An 18,240-nucleotide genomic window follows, 5' to 3' on the forward strand; every position below is an offset into this window, starting at 1 on the left:
GGAACATCGTAGGGGAGGCGGCTGGCGTGGGGGTAGGCGGAGACGAGCGGGACGAGGGTGCCGACGAGGAACGCGGTCGGCGCGTGGGAGCCGGCGGGGCGCGGGCATGGGGGTGGCGCTGTCGGGGGCTGCCTGGGGCGCGGTGACTACGGGCTGCAGGAGCAGCAGAAGCGGCGAGCGCGGGCGCGTGTGGGCGACGGAGGGCGCGGCAGCGCGCCGGCCGGGACGGAGGTGACGAGGGAGGCAGAGAGAAGGGGAGGTGGCGCTCACGTGCGAGGAGGGAAGGGGGACGGTGAAGCTCGAGGTGGTCATTTAGGAGGAGGACGAGGAGGGGTGGTCTGGCGGGTTGGCGGTCCAGCGAGGTGGCTCCGGGCGGTGGCGAGGTGGCATGATCGGCGACGGGGTCGGGGCACCGTTGCCCTGATCCAGAACGTGGGAGGAAGGGAGGAGAGAGAGAGAGAGAGAGACGTGGGGGAAGTGGGGGTGGTTGCGTGTTAGGGTTCAGGGGTGTGGGGGATAAGGGGGAGAGGTGGGCCGGCCTGGTAGGCGGCCGACTGGGCTGAGGCCCAGTTTGGCCACGACCCATTGGGGGGGCTTTGCCCTTTGTTTTATTTTTTGTCAATGTTTCTTTTTCTTATTTTCCTTTTCTATTTTTCTTTTAACCTTTAATTTATTAGAGTTTTATTAAATATAGAATTTGTTCCTAAATTACTATCTCTAATTATACCATTGCCAAAATAATTTTGACCCCTAATCAAAATAGTTTAATAATTTAATATTATAAAAGACATTTATTTAATTATCTAAGCCACCGTTTTAATTATTTTTGAGCATGTAAACATTTTATAAAAATGTGGTTCTCTACTTTTATTACTTGTGAATTATTTGTCACATGTTGAACATTTAAGTTTTGATATTTGAAAACTTTTATTGTTTGACTTTATTTTAAATTTGAATTTGGACTGGATTTGAATCAACGTGAGATTAGCAACAGTAATAGTGGTGACATGGCATCATTTAAGTGTGGTTACTGTATCGTAACTACCGGGGTGTTGCATGTGTGACCAATTTCACAAAGGAGATCTAAACTTGGAGAGCATTAATAGTTCCTTCATCTCATTGATTCCTAAGAAGCAAGGGGCATCTTGTGTCAATGATTACATGCCTATTTCTCTATTAAGTTCCACAATCAAGCTTCTTACCAAGTTACTTGCTAACAGATTACAAACTATTATCTTGGACTTAGTTCATGTTAATCAATATGGATTTATCAAATCAAGAACCATTAAGGATTGCATTACCTGGGCTTATGAGTACTTGTACCGATGTCACAGAAGCAAGATACCAACTGTTGTGTTGAAGTTAGATTTTGAAAAGGCTTCTGTCAAACTAGAACATGGAATGATTTTGAAAATCCTAAAAAAGGGGCTTTGGTGACAAATGGTGTTTCTAGATTAAGCGAATTCTGGATTCTGCTACATCTTCAGTGTTGCTTAACAGTGTCCCTCGCAGATTGTTCAGATGTAGAAGGGGTGTTAGGCAAGGTGATCCCATGTCTCCACTTTTGTTTGTCATTGCTGCAGATTTCCTCCAAAGAATTCCAAATGATGCTATGAGCAAAGACACCATCAGACCTCCCATCAGCTTTTCTTCTTGTCCACAATTCCAAATCCTCCAATATGTTGATGATACACTTATCGTTCTACCTGCCTACTCTGAACAACTGCAAGAGCTAAAGCACCTAATTGATGTTTTTTCTAAAGCTTCAAGACTCAAGGTTAATTGCCAAAAATTAAACTTAATTCTGTTGAGGAGGATCTCGAAGGTTAATTTTGAATTGTCAGATTGCTACATAGCCATTTACTTACCTTGGAACTCCTCTCAGTTTTGGTAAACCAATATTAGAACACTTTATGTACATCATTGGAAGGATCCAGAAAAGATTGAGTACCTGCTCCCAATTTTTAAGCTATGATGGCAGGCTGCTGATGGTTAATGGGGTTCTATCTTCACTACCTATATTTCCTATGAGTTCTCTGCTCCTCTATAAAGGCATCATTGCCCAGCTGGATAAATATAGGAGCCACTATTTTTTGAGAGGAAAATATCTGGAAAAGAAGAATGTTCCTCTTGCTGCTTGGGAACTTGTATGCAGACCTAAGGAAAAAGGGGGTTTGGGAATTATCAATCTATGCACACAAAACATCTGCCGCCTCCTTAAAATGGTCCATAAATTTCTCAACAAAGCTGATATACCTTGGGTACATTTAATTTGGGAAGCCTATTACACTCATAAAATTCTAGGTGATCAGATTTCACATTGTTCGTTTTGGTGGAGGGATTGCCTTAAGCTCCTGGACACTTACAAATCACATGCTGGATGCTCCATTCAAAATGACCAAACTTTTGACTTTTCGCCCAACAAATGGGATCTCTCCATGATTGCAACCAATTGGCCCCACCTACATTCCATTGCTAAGAGGGAGCATATATCTCTATAAAAGATTTGGATCTCGGAGGACACTGCTGAAAATTTTCATACACCTATGTCCAAAGAAGCTTATGAACAATTCTCCAACTTGAAGATATGCTTGCATGGATGGAACTGAATTACCAACCAGATGTTTGGGCTTTACCCCCAGGAGCCACATCTTTCAAGGTTTCTAAATCATACCAACTGCTCACTGGAGATCATCAAGTCATGCGAGCTCTTAAATGGATTTGGAAAACATGCTACCAACTCGAGCATATTTTTTTCTAGTTCCTACTCCAGAACAGGTTAAATACTCGGGGTATGCTCCTTAGAAAGATTTTTTTATCGCTAACTACTCCAGTGTGATGTGCGGGTTGCAGGTGCTTGAAACTAGAGACCATCTCTTCTTTCACTGCCCTTTTGCTAGGATATGTTGTTGGGTAACGTGATACATCTCCAACGTATCTATAATTTTTTATTGTTCCATATTATCCATCTAGGATGTTTTATATGCTATTTTATATGATTTTTGGAACTAACCTATTAACCCAGATCCCAGTGCCATTTTCTGTTTTTTCCTTGTTTTTGAGTATCGCAGAAAAGGAAAACCAAACGGAGTCCAATTCACCTGAAAATTTCACAAAGATTATTTTTGGACCAGAAGAAGCCTACAGAGTATCGGAGATGGGCCAGAAGAGTCCCGAGGCACCCACGAGGGTGGGGGCGCGCCCCCTACCTCGTGGCCGCCTCGAAGACCCCCCCTGACTTGTTCCCGACGCCAACACCTCTTATATATACCCAAACTTCCAGAACATAACCTAGATCGGGAGTTCCGCCGCCGCAAGCCTCTGTAGCCACCAAAAACCAATCGGGACCCTGTTTTGGCACCCTGCCGGAGGGGGGATCCCTCACCGGTGGCCATCTTCATCATCCCGGCGCTCTCCATGACAAAGAGGGAGTAGTTCACCCTCGGGGCTGAGGGTATGTGCCAGTAGCTATGTGTTTGATCTCTCTCGTGTTCTTGATATGGCACGATCTTGATGTATCACGAGCTTTGCTATTATAGTTGGATCTTATGATGTTTCTCCCCCTCTACTCTCTTGTAATGGACTGAGTTTTCCCTTTGAAGTTATCTTATCGGATTGAGTCTTTAAGGATTTGAGAACACTTGATGTATGTCTTGCGTGGGATACCCGTGGTGACAATAGGGTATTCTATTGATCCACTTGGTGTATGTTTTGGTGATCAACTTGCGGGTTCCATGACCTTGGGAATCTATGCATAGAGGTTGGCACACGTTTTCGTCTTGACTCTCCGGTAGAAACTTTGGGGCACTCTTTGAAGTTCTCTGTGTTGGTTGAATAGATGAATCTGAGATTGTGTGATGCATATCGTATAATCATACCCACGGATACTTGAGGTGACATTGGAGTATCTAGGTGACATTAGGGTTTTGGTTGATTTGTGTCTTTAGGTGTTATTCTAGTACGAACTCTATGATAGATCGAATGGAAAGAATAGCTTCGTGTTATTTTACTACGGACTCTTGAATAGATCGATCAGAAAGGATAACTTTGAGGTGGTTTCATACCCTACAATAATCTCTTCGTTTGTTCTCCGCTATTAGTGACTTTGGAGTGATTCTTTGTTGCATGTTGAGGGATAGTTATATGATCCAATTATGTTATTATTATTGAGAGAACTTGCACTAGTGAAAGTATGAACCCTAGGCCTTGTTTCCAAGCATTGCAATACCGTTTATGCTCACTTTTATCGCTTGTTACCTTGCTGTTTTTGTAATTTCAGATTACAAAAACCTATATCTACCATCCATATTGCACTTGTATCACCATCTCTTCGCCGAACTAGTACACCTATACAATTTACCATTGTATTGGGTGTGTTGGGGACACAAGAGACTCTTTGTTATTTGGTTGCAGGGTTGTTTGAGAGAGACCATCTTCATCCTACGCCTCCCACGAATTGATAAACCTTAGGTCATCCACTTGAGGGAAATTTGCTACTGTCCTACAAACCTCTGCACTTGGAGGCCCAACAACGTCTACAAGAAGAAGGTTGCATAGTAGACATCATAACGTTGCATGGAAAACAAAAACAAAATCTATGCACACGCAAGATCTATCCATGAAGATGCATAGCAAAGAGAGGGGAGAGTATGTCTACGTACCCTCGTAGACCGTAAGCGGAAGCGTTTATTAACGCGGTTGATGTAGTCAAACTTCTTCGCGATCCAAACGATCGAGTACCGAACGTATGGCGCCTCCATGTTCAGCACACGTTCAGCTCGGTGATGTCCTCGCCTTCTTGATCCAGCAAGATGGCGAAGTAGTGGATGAGTTCCGGCAGCACAACGGCGTGGTGACGGTGATGGTGATGCTATCTCCATAGGGCTTCGCCTAAGCACTCCAAAAATGTGACCGAGGGACGAAACTGTGGAGAGGGGCGCCGCACACGACTAAGAGATTGTTGTGTGATGTGTGGCGCCCCCTCCCACATATATATAGGTGGGGGGAGGGAGGCATCCAGGAGGCGCCCCAAGTGGGGCCGAATCCCACTTGGGCTCCTGCCCCCAGCCGCCCCCCCCCCCTCCATATTTGTGCCAGAGGGAAAGGAAAGGAGGGAGAGGGAAGTAAGGGGGAGGCCGAATCCCCCTCCTTCCTTTCTCCCATAGGCCGGCTGCCATAGGGGGGTGCCCCAGCCCCTTGTGGGCTGGTGTGCTCCCCTCTATTGGCCCAATAGGCCCATCATCCTACCGGGGCTTCCCAGAACCCCTTCCGGTGATCGGATGACTACCCGGTACCTCCTGAAACTCTTCCGGTGTCCAAATATCATCATCCTATATATCGATCTTTACCTACGGACCATTCCGGAGCTCCTCGTCATGTCTGTGATCTTATCCGAGACTTCGAACAACATTTGGTCACCAAATCATATAACTCATATAACACTATATCGTCAACGAACGTTAAGCGGGCGGACCCTACGGGTTCGAGAACTATGTAGACATGACCGAGACACCTCTCCGGTCAATAACCAATAGCGGAACCTGCATGCTCATATTGGCTCCTACATATTCTACGAAGATCTTTATCGGTCGAACCTTATGACAACATACGTAATTCCCTTTGTCTGTCGGTATGTTACTTGCCCGAGATTCGATCGTCGGTATCTTCATACCTAGTTCAATCTCGTTACTGACAAGTCTCTTTACTCGTTCCATAATACATCATCTCATAACTAACTCCTTAGTCACTTTGCTTGCAAGCTTCTTGTGATGTGTATTACCGAGAGGGCCCAGAGATACCTCTCCGATACACGGAGTGACAAATCATAATCTTGATCTATGCCAACTCAACAAACACCTTCGGAGATACCTGCAGAGCATCTTTATGATCACCCAGTTACGTTGTGGCATTTGATAGCACACAAGGTATTCCTCCGGTATCCGGGAATTGCATAATCTCATAGTCGAAGGAATATATATTTGACATTAAGAAAGCAATAGCAATAAACTGAACGATCATATGCTAAGCTAAATGATGGGTCTTGTCCATCACATCATTCTTCTGATGATGTGATTCCGTTATCAAGTGACAACACATGTCTATGGTTAGAAAACATTAACCATCTTTGATCAACGAGCTAGTCTAGTAGAGGCTCACTAGGGACACGGTATTTGTTTATGTATCCACACATGTATTTCAGTTTTCAATCAATACAATTCTAGCATGAATACTAAACTTTTATCATGAATAGGAAAATATAAAATAACAACTTTATTATTGCCTCTAGGGAATATTTTCTTCATACGATTGGACTCACCTTTGCCCGTCATGGACTCCAACATATAATGGTATTCAAGTAGAAATAACCAACATCAAGAATCTGCTAGGAGTACCGTTTTTCCTGGAGATGATTATCTTGGCGGCTTGGGCAATCTGGACAACCAGTAAGGACTTCATTTTCAAGAATCGTGTACCAAGCCTATACACCTGCCGAAAGAAGTTCAAAGAGGGAATAAAATGGTTCATCTTCAGAGCCACCCGGAAGGATTATATGCATTTTGAAGACTGGGTCAACTCTTTTAGATAGTTGCTCTCGGCTACATTATGTGTTGTTGTTGTTGTAACTTACCTGTATAGCTTTTCTTTTCCTGCCTTTTCTTGTTTCTTTCTATTTGTTTTGCTTTCTTCTTTCCTGTAAGACAATTTTCTTGTAACCTATTTTTGAAAATCAATAAAAATACGCAGCAGAGTCCTGCTGTTTCCCTAAAAAAATCGGACGTGGGGATGTGTCCCACGTCCTACTCTTCATCGGAGTCTGCGTTGCCTTGGACGTCACTGGTGAAGGTGAGGTCGATGATTGAGCCGAACAGTCCGGCCATGTCATCATTGTGGCACGATGCGAAAGATGTAGAGCTGACGATCCTGGCATTGGTCGTGTCCTTCACGGTCTCCGCCTCGTTAACGTAGAGCTGTCGCCGCTCGCAGCGAACGGTGCGAGTGTTGCGCACGGACTCGAGCGCTGCCGCTGCTCATCGATGAAGCCCGGATCCGCTGCGACCATGGCCGTGACGGTTTGACCGGGCGCCTGCTCGCCCGCTATCTGGCCCTCCACCAGCCGGTGCTCTCACAGTAGTTGTGGGTTGTACTGGTGCTCCTCCTGTAGCATCCGGAACACGAACACAGGCGGGCCTGCTCCTCCTGTAAGCGGTTGTACTGCGCCTCCATCTGCTGCAGGGTGAACTCAACCACCGGCTTGGGTGCCTACTCCTCCTCCATTTTCGTGTCCTCCTCCTTCGAGTTCTCCTCCGAAGATCTGGGAGGTTGTCTAATAGAAATGTGGTTCGTGTGCCGGGCTTCCCAATTGTGCACCTCCCATGATTTCATGGCGGCGTCGGGCTTTTCCTCCACCACCCACGACGGGTCCCGGCTATTGTTCGTGGCCGTCAAAGGAGGTAGGAAATGGGTGATGTGTCAATGGCTTGGAAAAAGAGAGATGGACCTCGAAGGTGGTAGGGTTTGTGCCATAGCAGGCGTTCTTTAAATAGTAGCGGGCGCTTGGGCAGATAGAGTGATGGCTTGAATGTGTTCACCCAGAGGTGGCTTCTTGTTCGCCTAGCCAACATGAATGTCGGTCTATTGCATGGACGGTCAACCCGCTTGAATGTGGTTGGAAGTCGTCTCATAGCCCCATCCGGTCACATCCGCATGCCGAAGTAGGTTTCTCGGCAGCCACACCAATTTGAATGTCGCGTCGTTCGGCCAACATGCAGTAGTGGCCGGTCACATTCGCTCTGGATTTGCGTCCACCGAGATCAGAGTGGCAGTTGGAGCAGAACAAGAGATAGGGTTTTGTGTGGGTCCTAATTGTCGAACGCCTACATGACGCAGCCCAGACGCCCGCAAACCTCCCCGGTTTTGGCAGTTGGAGCAGAACAAGAGATAGGGTTTTGTGTGGGTCCTAATTGTCGAACGCCTACATGACGCAGCCTAGACGCCCGCAAACCTCCCCGGTTTTGCTTCTAGTTTGTGGGGTTTCAAACATTTGCGAACATTTAATGGATGCATGACATTGAATGGCAAAAAGTATCGACACTGCATGGTGTGAGGCATTTTGGCGCATGGAGTTGGAGTTGTGCCCTTAGCAATACCGAAAAGCCGAAGGTTAAATACCAACTTAAATAGATGTGTAGCAACAGTTGAGACATGGAGTTTTGCTCTCGAGCTTACTCCATCTAGATGAATAGTAAAAATAAGAAAACAAAGTAAAATAAAAATAAAAACATCTGTTTTTTTCAATGTTGCTAAATTCATCTGGATGAATAGTTATAAGAAAACAAAGTAAGATAAAAATAAAAAGATATAATTTTTTTCAATCTTGCTAAATTGCGGTCAACAGAGACTTGGTTATGTCTAAGTCAGATGCTATATTCATGAGCTTTTACATCAAAAGCATGTGCAAAAAAAACTTATTTTTCTTACACGTTATCTCACTTGACTAGTCTCCGTTCGACTGAGTCCTAACCACACCCTTTTTCATAACATTGATGAATTTTTCACCAGTGTGTCACATGAATGTCATTTCAGCGCAAGTTACAAAAAACTTGTACGACGTTTGAAACATTCATCTCTGTTTATATATAAAAACGTGATTCTTTTTAGTTTTTTTTTTGAAATTTACTATTTGAAAGAACACATTCACAGTTCACGGTAGCAGAAAGGCTCATAATTTTGTCTCAAGAAAAACTTATAAATAGGTTTATCTTTCTCCGATTTTACCCATTTCTAGTTTTGAGAAGGGAAAACTACAACTGTATAGTTAGTCCTTGCTCCTAAAACCTTTCTTTGGTACCTTTACCTATAGACACGAAAGCAAGAAACGCAAGGTGTCGATGTAACTTTACAAGGTAGATGTATACTATTACGATGGTCATGTTTGTGAACATCAACTGGGTTAACTCTTCTTTTGCTCCTAGTTAAATGATGATCATCTGTATGGTACTGTAAGTCTCAGCGGGTCCTAGCATGGAGTGGTGGGAACTGCTCTTCGTCTCCTATTCTGTAAAATCCTGACGACCTGAAACAGTGTCAAAGTTAACAGATTAACCATATTAAGGTAGTAGTAGTAGTACAGGGTCAATGGACTGGATGCAGTGAAGATAAATAAGCATGCGAAGTTGACCATTGAACAAAAACAAACCTAGTGTTATTTTATACTCCTAAATAAACACAAATTACTACTCCCTCCGTCTCATAATGTAAGACATTTTTTGACACTACACTAATATCAAAAAACGTCCTATATTATGGGACAGAGGAGTACTATTTTGTGACATCATTCTTAGATGCTTGACCTCTAGCATATTTCAAGGCTGAAGGCTACATTAATATTTTGCTCTGTAAGATCCTTTGAGGTTACCTGCTTTGGGTTGCACCGGCTCTATAGCTCTGTAACGCCAATGCAGACGCGTCTGCACATGCCTTTGGTGAGGCCTTGTTTGACTTTGGAGAGGGAGATGTCAATGAGAAAGGACCCAAAGAACCAAACTCAATAATCCTATCTGGTTGTGTCTCCAAGGCACCAGATTGACAATATCCTTTTGTGACAGGGGAGGAGGGGTGACAAGTACTAGGTGCCAGAAGCATCCGTTGGTTATTCCCGCTGCTATCACGAGGAATGAAAACATTTGGCATTGGTTTAGTTTCATTTTCAACCAATTCTTCGTTCAGGGCAACCTCCTTTGTCGAACCATTTAGAATGGTCACAACTTGGCCATTCGGTGCATGCTTTCTATCTCTCACAAAAGAATTTGGGTGCCCACTGTGATTATCATATTTTGGTTTTGCAGGCAAGTTCTTTTTCGAGAGACCCCTTCCTCTTATGCTGCTTTGAGGTTTTAATGGCTCAGAGGCTAGTCTTCCACTTGTCCCATACCCTTTAGGAGTGTCACAGCTTTGGTTTCTTGCCAAGTTGTTGTTCATGTATGTGCACTCATCTGGAGTACCCTCAACTTCAGGTGGCTGATATTTTGGACTAACTGGTCGTGCACACTCCATGCCAGTATCATAATTTCGCTTCTGGAAGAAGGTTTTGTTCGAGCCGACATCCCCATAGGAGCTACGTGTGTGCCTTGCTTCGTAGTGAGGTTTGACAAATTCCTTTCGAGTATGACCACTGTGCTTTTCAGTCGTCTTCATACCTAAGCGAGTATATCCATTTAGACCATCACCAATTCCCAATGACCGGCTTATCCTTATTTCCTTGGTCCCACTGTCTGGCGCTACTTGCTCCTGGCAAGGGACAAAACTTCGTTTTGGAATCGTGGCCTGGTTGCTTTTAATCTTCACTGGTTGATTGATCAGGATCTTCCCTTTCTCTCCTATAGATGTCATGTGCTGTAATACAGAAACACAACTTGTAACTATCATATACAACAAATAACAATTAACGGACAGATATATTTCAGAGGAATGTAGCAATACATGTTTTCTGAAGTGAACAGACTTCCCCGCTTACCGAAACAATAAACTGTATTTCCCTTTTTAATCCTAAGCGGACAATAACAGAACGACCAGATAAAAACTAGATCTATGTAGGCAAAAGCCAGTACATATAGTAAACATAAAAGTGCTTTGACAGTTTACTGAACACAGGAATGCCTCGGATCAATGCATGAGATATCCAAAAGTGAGAATTGAGGGTACCTATTCCTACCTTTTCATGAATATATCCGACTGTTTCACGCATATTGGGTATAGCCTCTGATCTATGCCACCACGAAACAGAAATATCTGAATCAGCAATATAAGATGGCGACAATCCATTAGATGGGACGTCTACTCCACAGGCATTCAACTGAAAGGGCATACCCCAGTTGTCCTCGTCCTGTGATTGCTGTGAAACTTCAGTGCTATGAGAAGAAACTGGAGATAACTTCATTCCATTCGTTTCAGCATAGGAAGGCGGCAATAGCCCAGGTAGCGCCGTATCAGTACTTAACAGGATGCCACGATTTAGAATGTCAAACAAATCCTTGTCAACCTTACCGTCAGAAGATGCTTCTTGGACAGACTGCGAAAATTCATCAAACAAGTATTCTAAGTTGTACTGAACTTGACGGAGGCATCTCAACTGTGATTCCAAATCCCCTGATAGATCCGACAAGTTTAACAATGACAGTGGATGGAGATGTTCTTCCACATGGAGTGAAGTTCCAGTTAACTTTTCCTTCTTTATGGGACCAGGTTTTGGAAGTCCTAAATCACTGCCATGGATAGAGCTCAATATATTTGATGAATAGTGTGCATGATGCTGTGGCTGTATCAGTGATTTGTCACCCATATAGGCTTCAGCTGCATAGCGAGATTCCTGTCCATCCATCTCAGGGGCCACATAGTACTGTTCAGTGGCACCATTTCTATTTTCGTGAAAAACATACGCATGGTCATTCGGTTCATGACGGACACAGTGGGATAATCTTGCACTCAGATCAGTACTTGGTGCAAACGAGTCATCTCCTGAAAAACATCCACCCTGTGTAGGCACGTTTATTCTGACACTTACTGCGTGCTCAGCTAATTTCTTTGAAACACGAGGACGACTTTTCTCTTCCTCCTTGTAAGACATATGCATGCATGACATGCCATCTAAGAGTTGATTGCTGGGACCAAGGAAGGGCTGACAATGAAATGCGCCAACATGGTCAATATCTGACCTTACTCCATTTTCATTCCTCTCCAAGGTGTTTTTGAAAAATGCGAAAATATCATCAGGAATAAGTTCTGGTGGTAACATAAGAATTTGACCAAGCTTTCGAGCACCAAACGAGAAAGCAGTTCGAATACGATGGAAATTCGCTGCACAATAATAAAATGTCAAAAAAAGACTTGGCAGTCCCTCGCCAGCAAAGAAATATAGAAATAAAATACTCCGTATAATAGACATCACTCAAACAAAACCCTACATGTGTTGGGTATGAGATCATGCTGTTTACGGATTTATGCACAACTTCATGTACACATCAGCACTTCACACATATGATGCTAAAGGCAAACAATATATGTTCATCAAAGTTTCGGAAGATAATTTAGAAAGGGACAATCAATTCATATATTTTGGTTAGTTCAAACCTCTGTTCACACTTCTGCCAAGATTGTTGCACTCCTTCAGTGGATCAATTATGTTTAGACATTTCACACGGAATTTGGAACAGCGTGCATCAGAATTTCTTGGAGGTGCAGATGCTTTTTCCACTGAGTTCTCAAGGAACTCTTTGTCAAACAGCAAGTCATCGCCAGGTACATTTAAACCTTCAACTGCAAGAGATACAAGTTTTAGGATTGAAACAAAATAGGAATCAGGTGATAACTCTGCCAAGAAATAGATAACAAGGTAACGCACCAATTAGGTTAGGCAAAGATGATAAAGCAACAGGGCCATTTAGACTTATGCAGTATTTGTCCCAGTCAAACTTGCTAAAATATTCCAGAAACCTATACAAAACCTATTAAATATAAGAAAAGATGGAGACAAAATGGATATCAGTTTTTGCATTGTCTAAAGATGTTTCCAAATGTCTGAGATAAGTCATTCCTTCCAAGACTTACCTCCAGGGGACCATGGAGATATTTGTGGAATAGATTAAAGACGTATAGGATAAGTGTTTCCAATGCATAAGTTGATATAAGCCCATGATGAGCTCCTAGTAGGCGACTTTCATAATAACACCATCCCTTGATTAATATAATGCTCCGTTTAAATAGATGATTTTTCCCAACTTTGCGGTCAACCTGAAGAAGGAACACTCGTTTACTTTTCCAGGACTAGGCATAGTAATAACCAAATAAAAGAACACCTAGACTAGCACAGGAACATGTTGAGCATTCTATTCTACATATTCAGCAACTTCACTATAAAGACTGAAGCAGAACAGCAAGCATAAATTGCATTATTTTTCCAAAAAACAAATTGCAACACATTACCAGCTCAAGGAAGGAGACTGCACAGATTCCTCCAGTTTGGTTGAATGAGATATCAACGATAATATTTCCAATAGTGCATTTAATGAGTCTGACCTGGATGGAGGAATATTTGAAAATTTAGAGGCAGCTACCATGTGCAAAACAGTAACAGACTAAAACTGCATCAGAAGGAAGAAACACGTATATGGTTGTTAAGCCTAACTTCCATGTGTACCAAGGATTTGTTAAAAGAGATGCAAAGGGCAAAAAAGGTTTAGGAGTGCAATATCATAGTTTTCCCAGACTTCTGTCCAGAATAAAAGAACTATAAATGTGTATGAGGAGCAAACAGGATAGCACACCTCTGCATCAATGTGTTCCAAGTCCTTCACTTCAAATTCAGCGTCACCACTCTCCTCCCCCGACCCAAGGATGTAGTAAACATCATCAATCAAAGTACTACCGCAAGATGTATTTCCAATTACAGTTAAATCAATGTCCCCATCGGGAAGATAAGTCTTCAATGGAACCGAACCAAATACAAAGACCTAACCAGTCAAATAAAGAAGAAATGATGTCATATTAGAAAGCTGCATCTCAAAAGTTCACCAGACAAAAATGTTAGGCGGAACAAGCATAATGCTCGTGTGTTGCCACAGAAACACAAAAATGATTGTTGTTGTAGTGGATTAATATGGTATACCAACCACAAATGCACTTGCAGCACTGCAGAGAAAAAACTCAAGCAAGCAGACAACACTGCACTTGCATATCTGCAGCAGCCACAGGAGCACCATTACAAGATTTGAAGCACCATGGCCAGATTTTGAAATTTGAAAGTTATGACAATGGAAGTTAAGAGGAGAGGTGGTATCCAGAGGATGCGTGTCGCGAGGAGTGGGAACCGGAGAATGCATATCAGGGAGGTGCCGCGGCAGGGAAAAAAATAAAAATCAATTTTGGTGGATTGACTGGCTGGTTAGTGTCCCAGTAAAAACAATTGTGTACTGTCATGTACTTATAATGTACCTTCCCATTCAAAATAGATAGTAGTTTGCTGGTTTGACAGAGTTATGTGTAGAGGTAGGTGTGAGGTTCGAGGCTCCCCAACTACATTATTTTTCTCTGTTTTGTTTATAAAAAAAATCAAGTCGGATGGGGTCTAGTGGTTCCCAGATGGGCAAGGGAGATTGGAATGGTGTGGGGGGAGTGAACTTACCATCACTGCTTCCAACTCCAATTTACAAGATATAGTAGAGATAGAAAGCATTGTTTCAACATATACAAGTTGTACTACAAGAACCATAATGTTGGCAGTAGGATTAACTGTTTGCTACCATTGGCCTTACAATATGAAGTTCAAGGCTAATCAGAGGAACTGATCTAGATTCTTTGGTGGGAGGTGTAGGTATCTTCGGCTCGGATTTGGGTGCCTATTTATTTTCTTGTTAACTGATATAGTGCCTAGTCCCCTCCTAGCTATTCAGATTTTCCATCTGAAATAACTCAGTATGTAGTCTCCACAATGGAATAACATCCCATTATGTCACAAAGTGAGTTGATCACATGATTCACAAAGTGACCAATCAACCAGTACAGGTAACTAAGACACACTCCAATTCTTACCTTTACACACAATTCGATCACAAAACTCAACAAGTGCAAGAATAGAGAACTGGTCTGTAATAACACACTTACGGGAGGTAATGAAGTATAGTATCTTGCAGTGCATGGGTCCTCGTTTTGATTGTTTTACACACTTTTGGCATCACATAAAAAATAATGGACCACTAGAACAATGTCCCATCTCATATACACGCATGTGACGATAATCCAAAAAGAACAGACATCATTACACCAATCTTTTTCGAGAAGCACCAAATGCTAGGAAACATTTATGACACGATTCCGACTGCAGAAGTAGTGCCTATAAGATATAACAGCCACACACTTTCAAGCAATTCCAGCTATACAAGTACAAAAACATCACGTACACATTATAGTGATCAGCATAATACTAGCCACAAGGACCATTTTCCAGATCTACCATCTCTATGGCTACGTAGTAAAGAGCTTCCATGTAAATAAATGAGCCCGTGGGCACACGTCAAAGTACGATTCAAACAGTGGACCGCGGAATGCTCGTCAGTAAATAAGGATGGACTTTGAGTTCATACTATCTAATGCGATCTGGGAACATACAGATTGCGGCCGAGTTGAATGCAGGATGCTGGCAGGCAGCTGTCGGTGAATGGCTATACTAAATCTCACTAGTGCTATGTCAAAATCCTCTGCAAGCTGTGATGGTGACAGAGAACCACAACAAGATTCAACTACAGCAGCATTGATCAGTTGCCACACTGTTCGGTAACCACGTGGATGGGTCACCGTGTATGAAGTGTACGCATCATGGCCTGCCAGTCAAGCATGCGATCACGGGCAGAACCAAAACAAAAAGGCTTTAATCTTTTTGGCAAAATGCCAAAGTTTGTTTCCCCTCTGAAAGTGAGATGGTAAAAGTTGGATTTCGTAAAGCATACGGTGCCTTTCTAGGGTTAAAAAGCGAAAACGCATAGATCAGAGCAGACAGAAAGCTTATTTCTGATTTCTAAACGGATGAAGTTGCTTTTGTGAGACCGTGACAAGCAGAACAAAGGGCCGACTTGGTCTAACACAAGTCTGATAGTCAAATAGTCCTACTCTACAGTAGATAACAGAAATCCTTGTGGAAGCCAGCAGATAGTAAAACTAGTCACGGAATCGCAGAGAAGCGCCGCCACCGATTGGTTTAGCCCCTCGTCCGTACGAAGCAATTAATCAAGGAATAATAATCCTACCCTAACCTGATGGCTTTGAAATGTAGTAGTACTAGTACTAGTCCGGAGGAGAGAGAGCGACGGAAGCAAAGTAAACAAATCTAAAGGAAGAATAATGTAACAAGCACGAGGATCCCCAGACGAGACGCCGCAGGATTACCCCTACCCAGACAAAACCGGAAACTGAAGAAGAAAAGAGCGTTTCGCGAAACGGAGGAGGAGGAGCACGCACCTCGCATCCGAGCGCGGTTCCGACGATCCTCCGCGCGTAGTCGACGACCTCGGCGCGGCGGCGCTCCGAGGCCTGGGTGGGCTGGACGCGGCGCACCACCTCGGCCGCCGCCACCTCGGCGCTGGCCATGGCCGCGGCCGGGATCGCCGCGGGCCCAGGCACATCCCGCGCCATGACCGCCGGCAGCGCGCCCCCTCCACCCGGTGCCATGGGAAGGCTAGGCTTAGGCGGCCGGCAGAGGCATGCGAAATCGGAGGACGGTAATGGAAGGGGTTTGGGGGAATCGCTTGCTTATTCTGGGGGTTTGGGTTTTTGGCGAGGCGTTACTGGCGCGAGTGCGAGGAGGGGAAGTGAGGCGGGGTGGGGTTGGGGTTGGGTGGGTACGCGTACGCCGAAGTCCGCCAGTTTCCGAGTCCGACGAGATGAACCAACCCTCTGCGTCTGCCGGGTGTGAACAAAACCCACGAGCCGGGAGAGGAGGAGGAAGGGGCGGCCGTCCCTATCTGCTGCCGCATTTATAGGGGAAGGTAGTGTGTGCCGTGTGCCCGTGCGCGTTTGTGGTGGCGATGCACGGGGCGTGCCAGGTGGTGGCCTCGTCGGCCCATGCCACCGCCTAGTGAGCCCACAGTTCCAGCCACTGCTGTTTTTTTTCTTGGCAGGCAGTCAGTGCTGTTTTGGAGCAAGATCGGTGTGGGTGTGGCGATGGACGGATGGATAAGCCATAAAGCGCATCTCCGTTGCTTATGCGTGCGGGCGTGCCTAATCGGCAGGCATTACACGTCCCCCGAAACACGATGACGGCAGCAAACGCGGTGCAGGCAGGTGCAATGCTGCGTGCCAGTGGAAGCGACGCCAATGCGACCGCGACACAGCCCCCCGATCAAGTGCTGAATCCACTCAACAACTTTCTTTTCCGTTGATTGAGGTCGACCGATGTGCATGTACGCCACGCGCGACGCCGGCGTGCCGAGGGGCCTAGCCGGCCACGCCACCCGCGTTTGCCTCCTCTCATCCGGGATATATGCTTAGATAGATCCATCCAAAAACGGCCGCGGTGCTGCCTCGGCCTGCGGTGCGCGACGCCACACAAACAGAAAGCTCCCGCCCGGTGTACTACGGCACAAGCGTTCCCCAAATCCCCAGAGAAGCAAACAACCGGCCAAAAGGATGGGTAGGCCAGCCCTTTCGTGCACACGATGCCTTGCCGCCCTAGCGGCATTCGTCCTCTCACGCCATGATGCACTGCTTTCCATTCGGGCACTAACCGTCCAACAACTGTCCCTTATCAGATTACCCATGTCCAAAAGGAACTAGCAAGTTTTTTCTTTTCCGGGAGTAGCTCGTTTTCAGCTACAAAAACTGGCGGCATTTAATATTTTTTTCCTTGAAAAAATTCCACTTTGAACTCGTTTACAGTTGGCCATATTTATTTTTCTTTTGATATTTTCCATTTCACTTGTTGATTTTTTTTAACATAGCGAACCACTCATTTTGAACCTGATTTTGTCTAGAGTGATCTGGTTTCTATGACACTGCGAACTAGGTTTAGTAAGCATACTTGTATTTTGAGTATTGGGCTATGTCCTCGCACGAAGTGGCAACAGAAGTGTCAAATTATTGGGGGGGGGGGGGGGGGGGGGGGGGGGGGAGAGTAAGTAGCGAATGTGGTACTGAGCAAGAGGCGACTCGCACGCCTCTCCTCAACCCCCACAACAACCTCAATTTCCTCTTTTCCGTAGAGTCGTCGCCTCCTACCTTTCTGTCCTCCCTTTTAATGGAGTCACGAACTGGGAATACTCACCACGTCGTCTCCCGATCAGGAGAGCGAGGCCGAGGACCCTCATGACGATTCACTAATGGGCCACTTCGGACAGCCCATAACGGATACAAGGAAGATTCCGCAAGACTTGGCGCCCAAGACTAAGACTCTTCTAAACTCTAGGCCTCCCGTGCATTATATAAACTGCAGCCAGGCTAGTCAATAGAGGGATTGAGACATCTTATATTCGTTAGAACAATCTCGTGGTAGATACATGTACTATGTACTATACCCCATATCAATACAATCAAAAGCGGGACGTAGGGTATTATTTCTTCGACAGAGCCCGAACCTGGATAAAATCATGTATACATGTTGCCATCGTTCCAAGACGCCTAGCTTAGGACCCCAACCTCGAGATATGCTGGTTTTAGCACCGACATTGGTGGCCCATGCAGGTCCTTGCTGGTAGTCGC

The 18,240-nt window shown here is 44.7% G+C and overlaps 1 protein-coding gene across 3 annotated transcripts; it reads right to left on the reverse strand.

Moving 5' to 3' along the window:
- Nucleotides 1-8,725: 8,725 nt before the first annotated feature.
- On the reverse strand, nt 8,726-16,455 carry LOC109761462 (uncharacterized). 3 transcript variants are annotated; one of them, XM_020320275.4, is made up of 9 exons: nt 16,006-16,455; nt 13,320-13,505; nt 12,979-13,071; nt 12,604-12,786; nt 12,398-12,500; nt 12,127-12,312; nt 10,712-11,853; nt 9,416-10,392; nt 8,726-9,073 (listed from the first exon to the last, which is right to left on the reverse strand). In XM_020320275.4, exons 1-9 carry the CDS (start codon nt 16,213-16,215, stop codon nt 9,007-9,009), a joined length of 3,147 nt encoding a protein of 1,048 aa, XP_020175864.1. In that variant the 5' UTR covers nt 16,216-16,455; the 3' UTR covers nt 8,726-9,006. The 3 variants fall into 3 exon arrangements, with proteins under 3 accessions (XP_020175864.1, XP_040243095.1, XP_040243094.1); XM_040387161.3 differs by having other exon boundaries at nt 12,398-12,489; nt 16,006-16,290; XM_040387160.3 differs by lacking the exon at nt 8,726-9,073 and having other exon boundaries at nt 9,412-10,392; nt 16,006-16,424.
- Between the last annotated feature and the right edge of the window lie 1,785 nt (nt 16,456-18,240).

The sequence above is a fragment of the Aegilops tauschii genome, chromosome 4 (genome assembly GCF_002575655.3).
Source record: "Aegilops tauschii subsp. strangulata cultivar AL8/78 chromosome 4, Aet v6.0, whole genome shotgun sequence".
Lineage (NCBI taxonomy): Eukaryota > Viridiplantae > Streptophyta > Magnoliopsida > Poales > Poaceae > Aegilops > Aegilops tauschii.

Bases quoted from the DNA above. Each gene is read 5' to 3' on its own strand.
- LOC109761462 (XM_020320275.4), bottom strand. From the start codon at position 16,215: ATGGCACCGGGTGGAGGGGGCGCGCTGCCGGCGGTCATGGCGCGGGAT. The intron at 13,506-16,005 runs GTGCGTGCTCCT...TTGACTGGTTAG, and splicing joins GAACCGCGCTCGGATGCGAG to GTCTTTGTATTTGGTTCGGT. The intron at 12,787-12,978 runs GTAATGTGTTGC...TTCCTTCTTCAG, and splicing joins CAGTCTCCTTCCTTGAGCTG to GTTGACCGCAAAGTTGGGAA.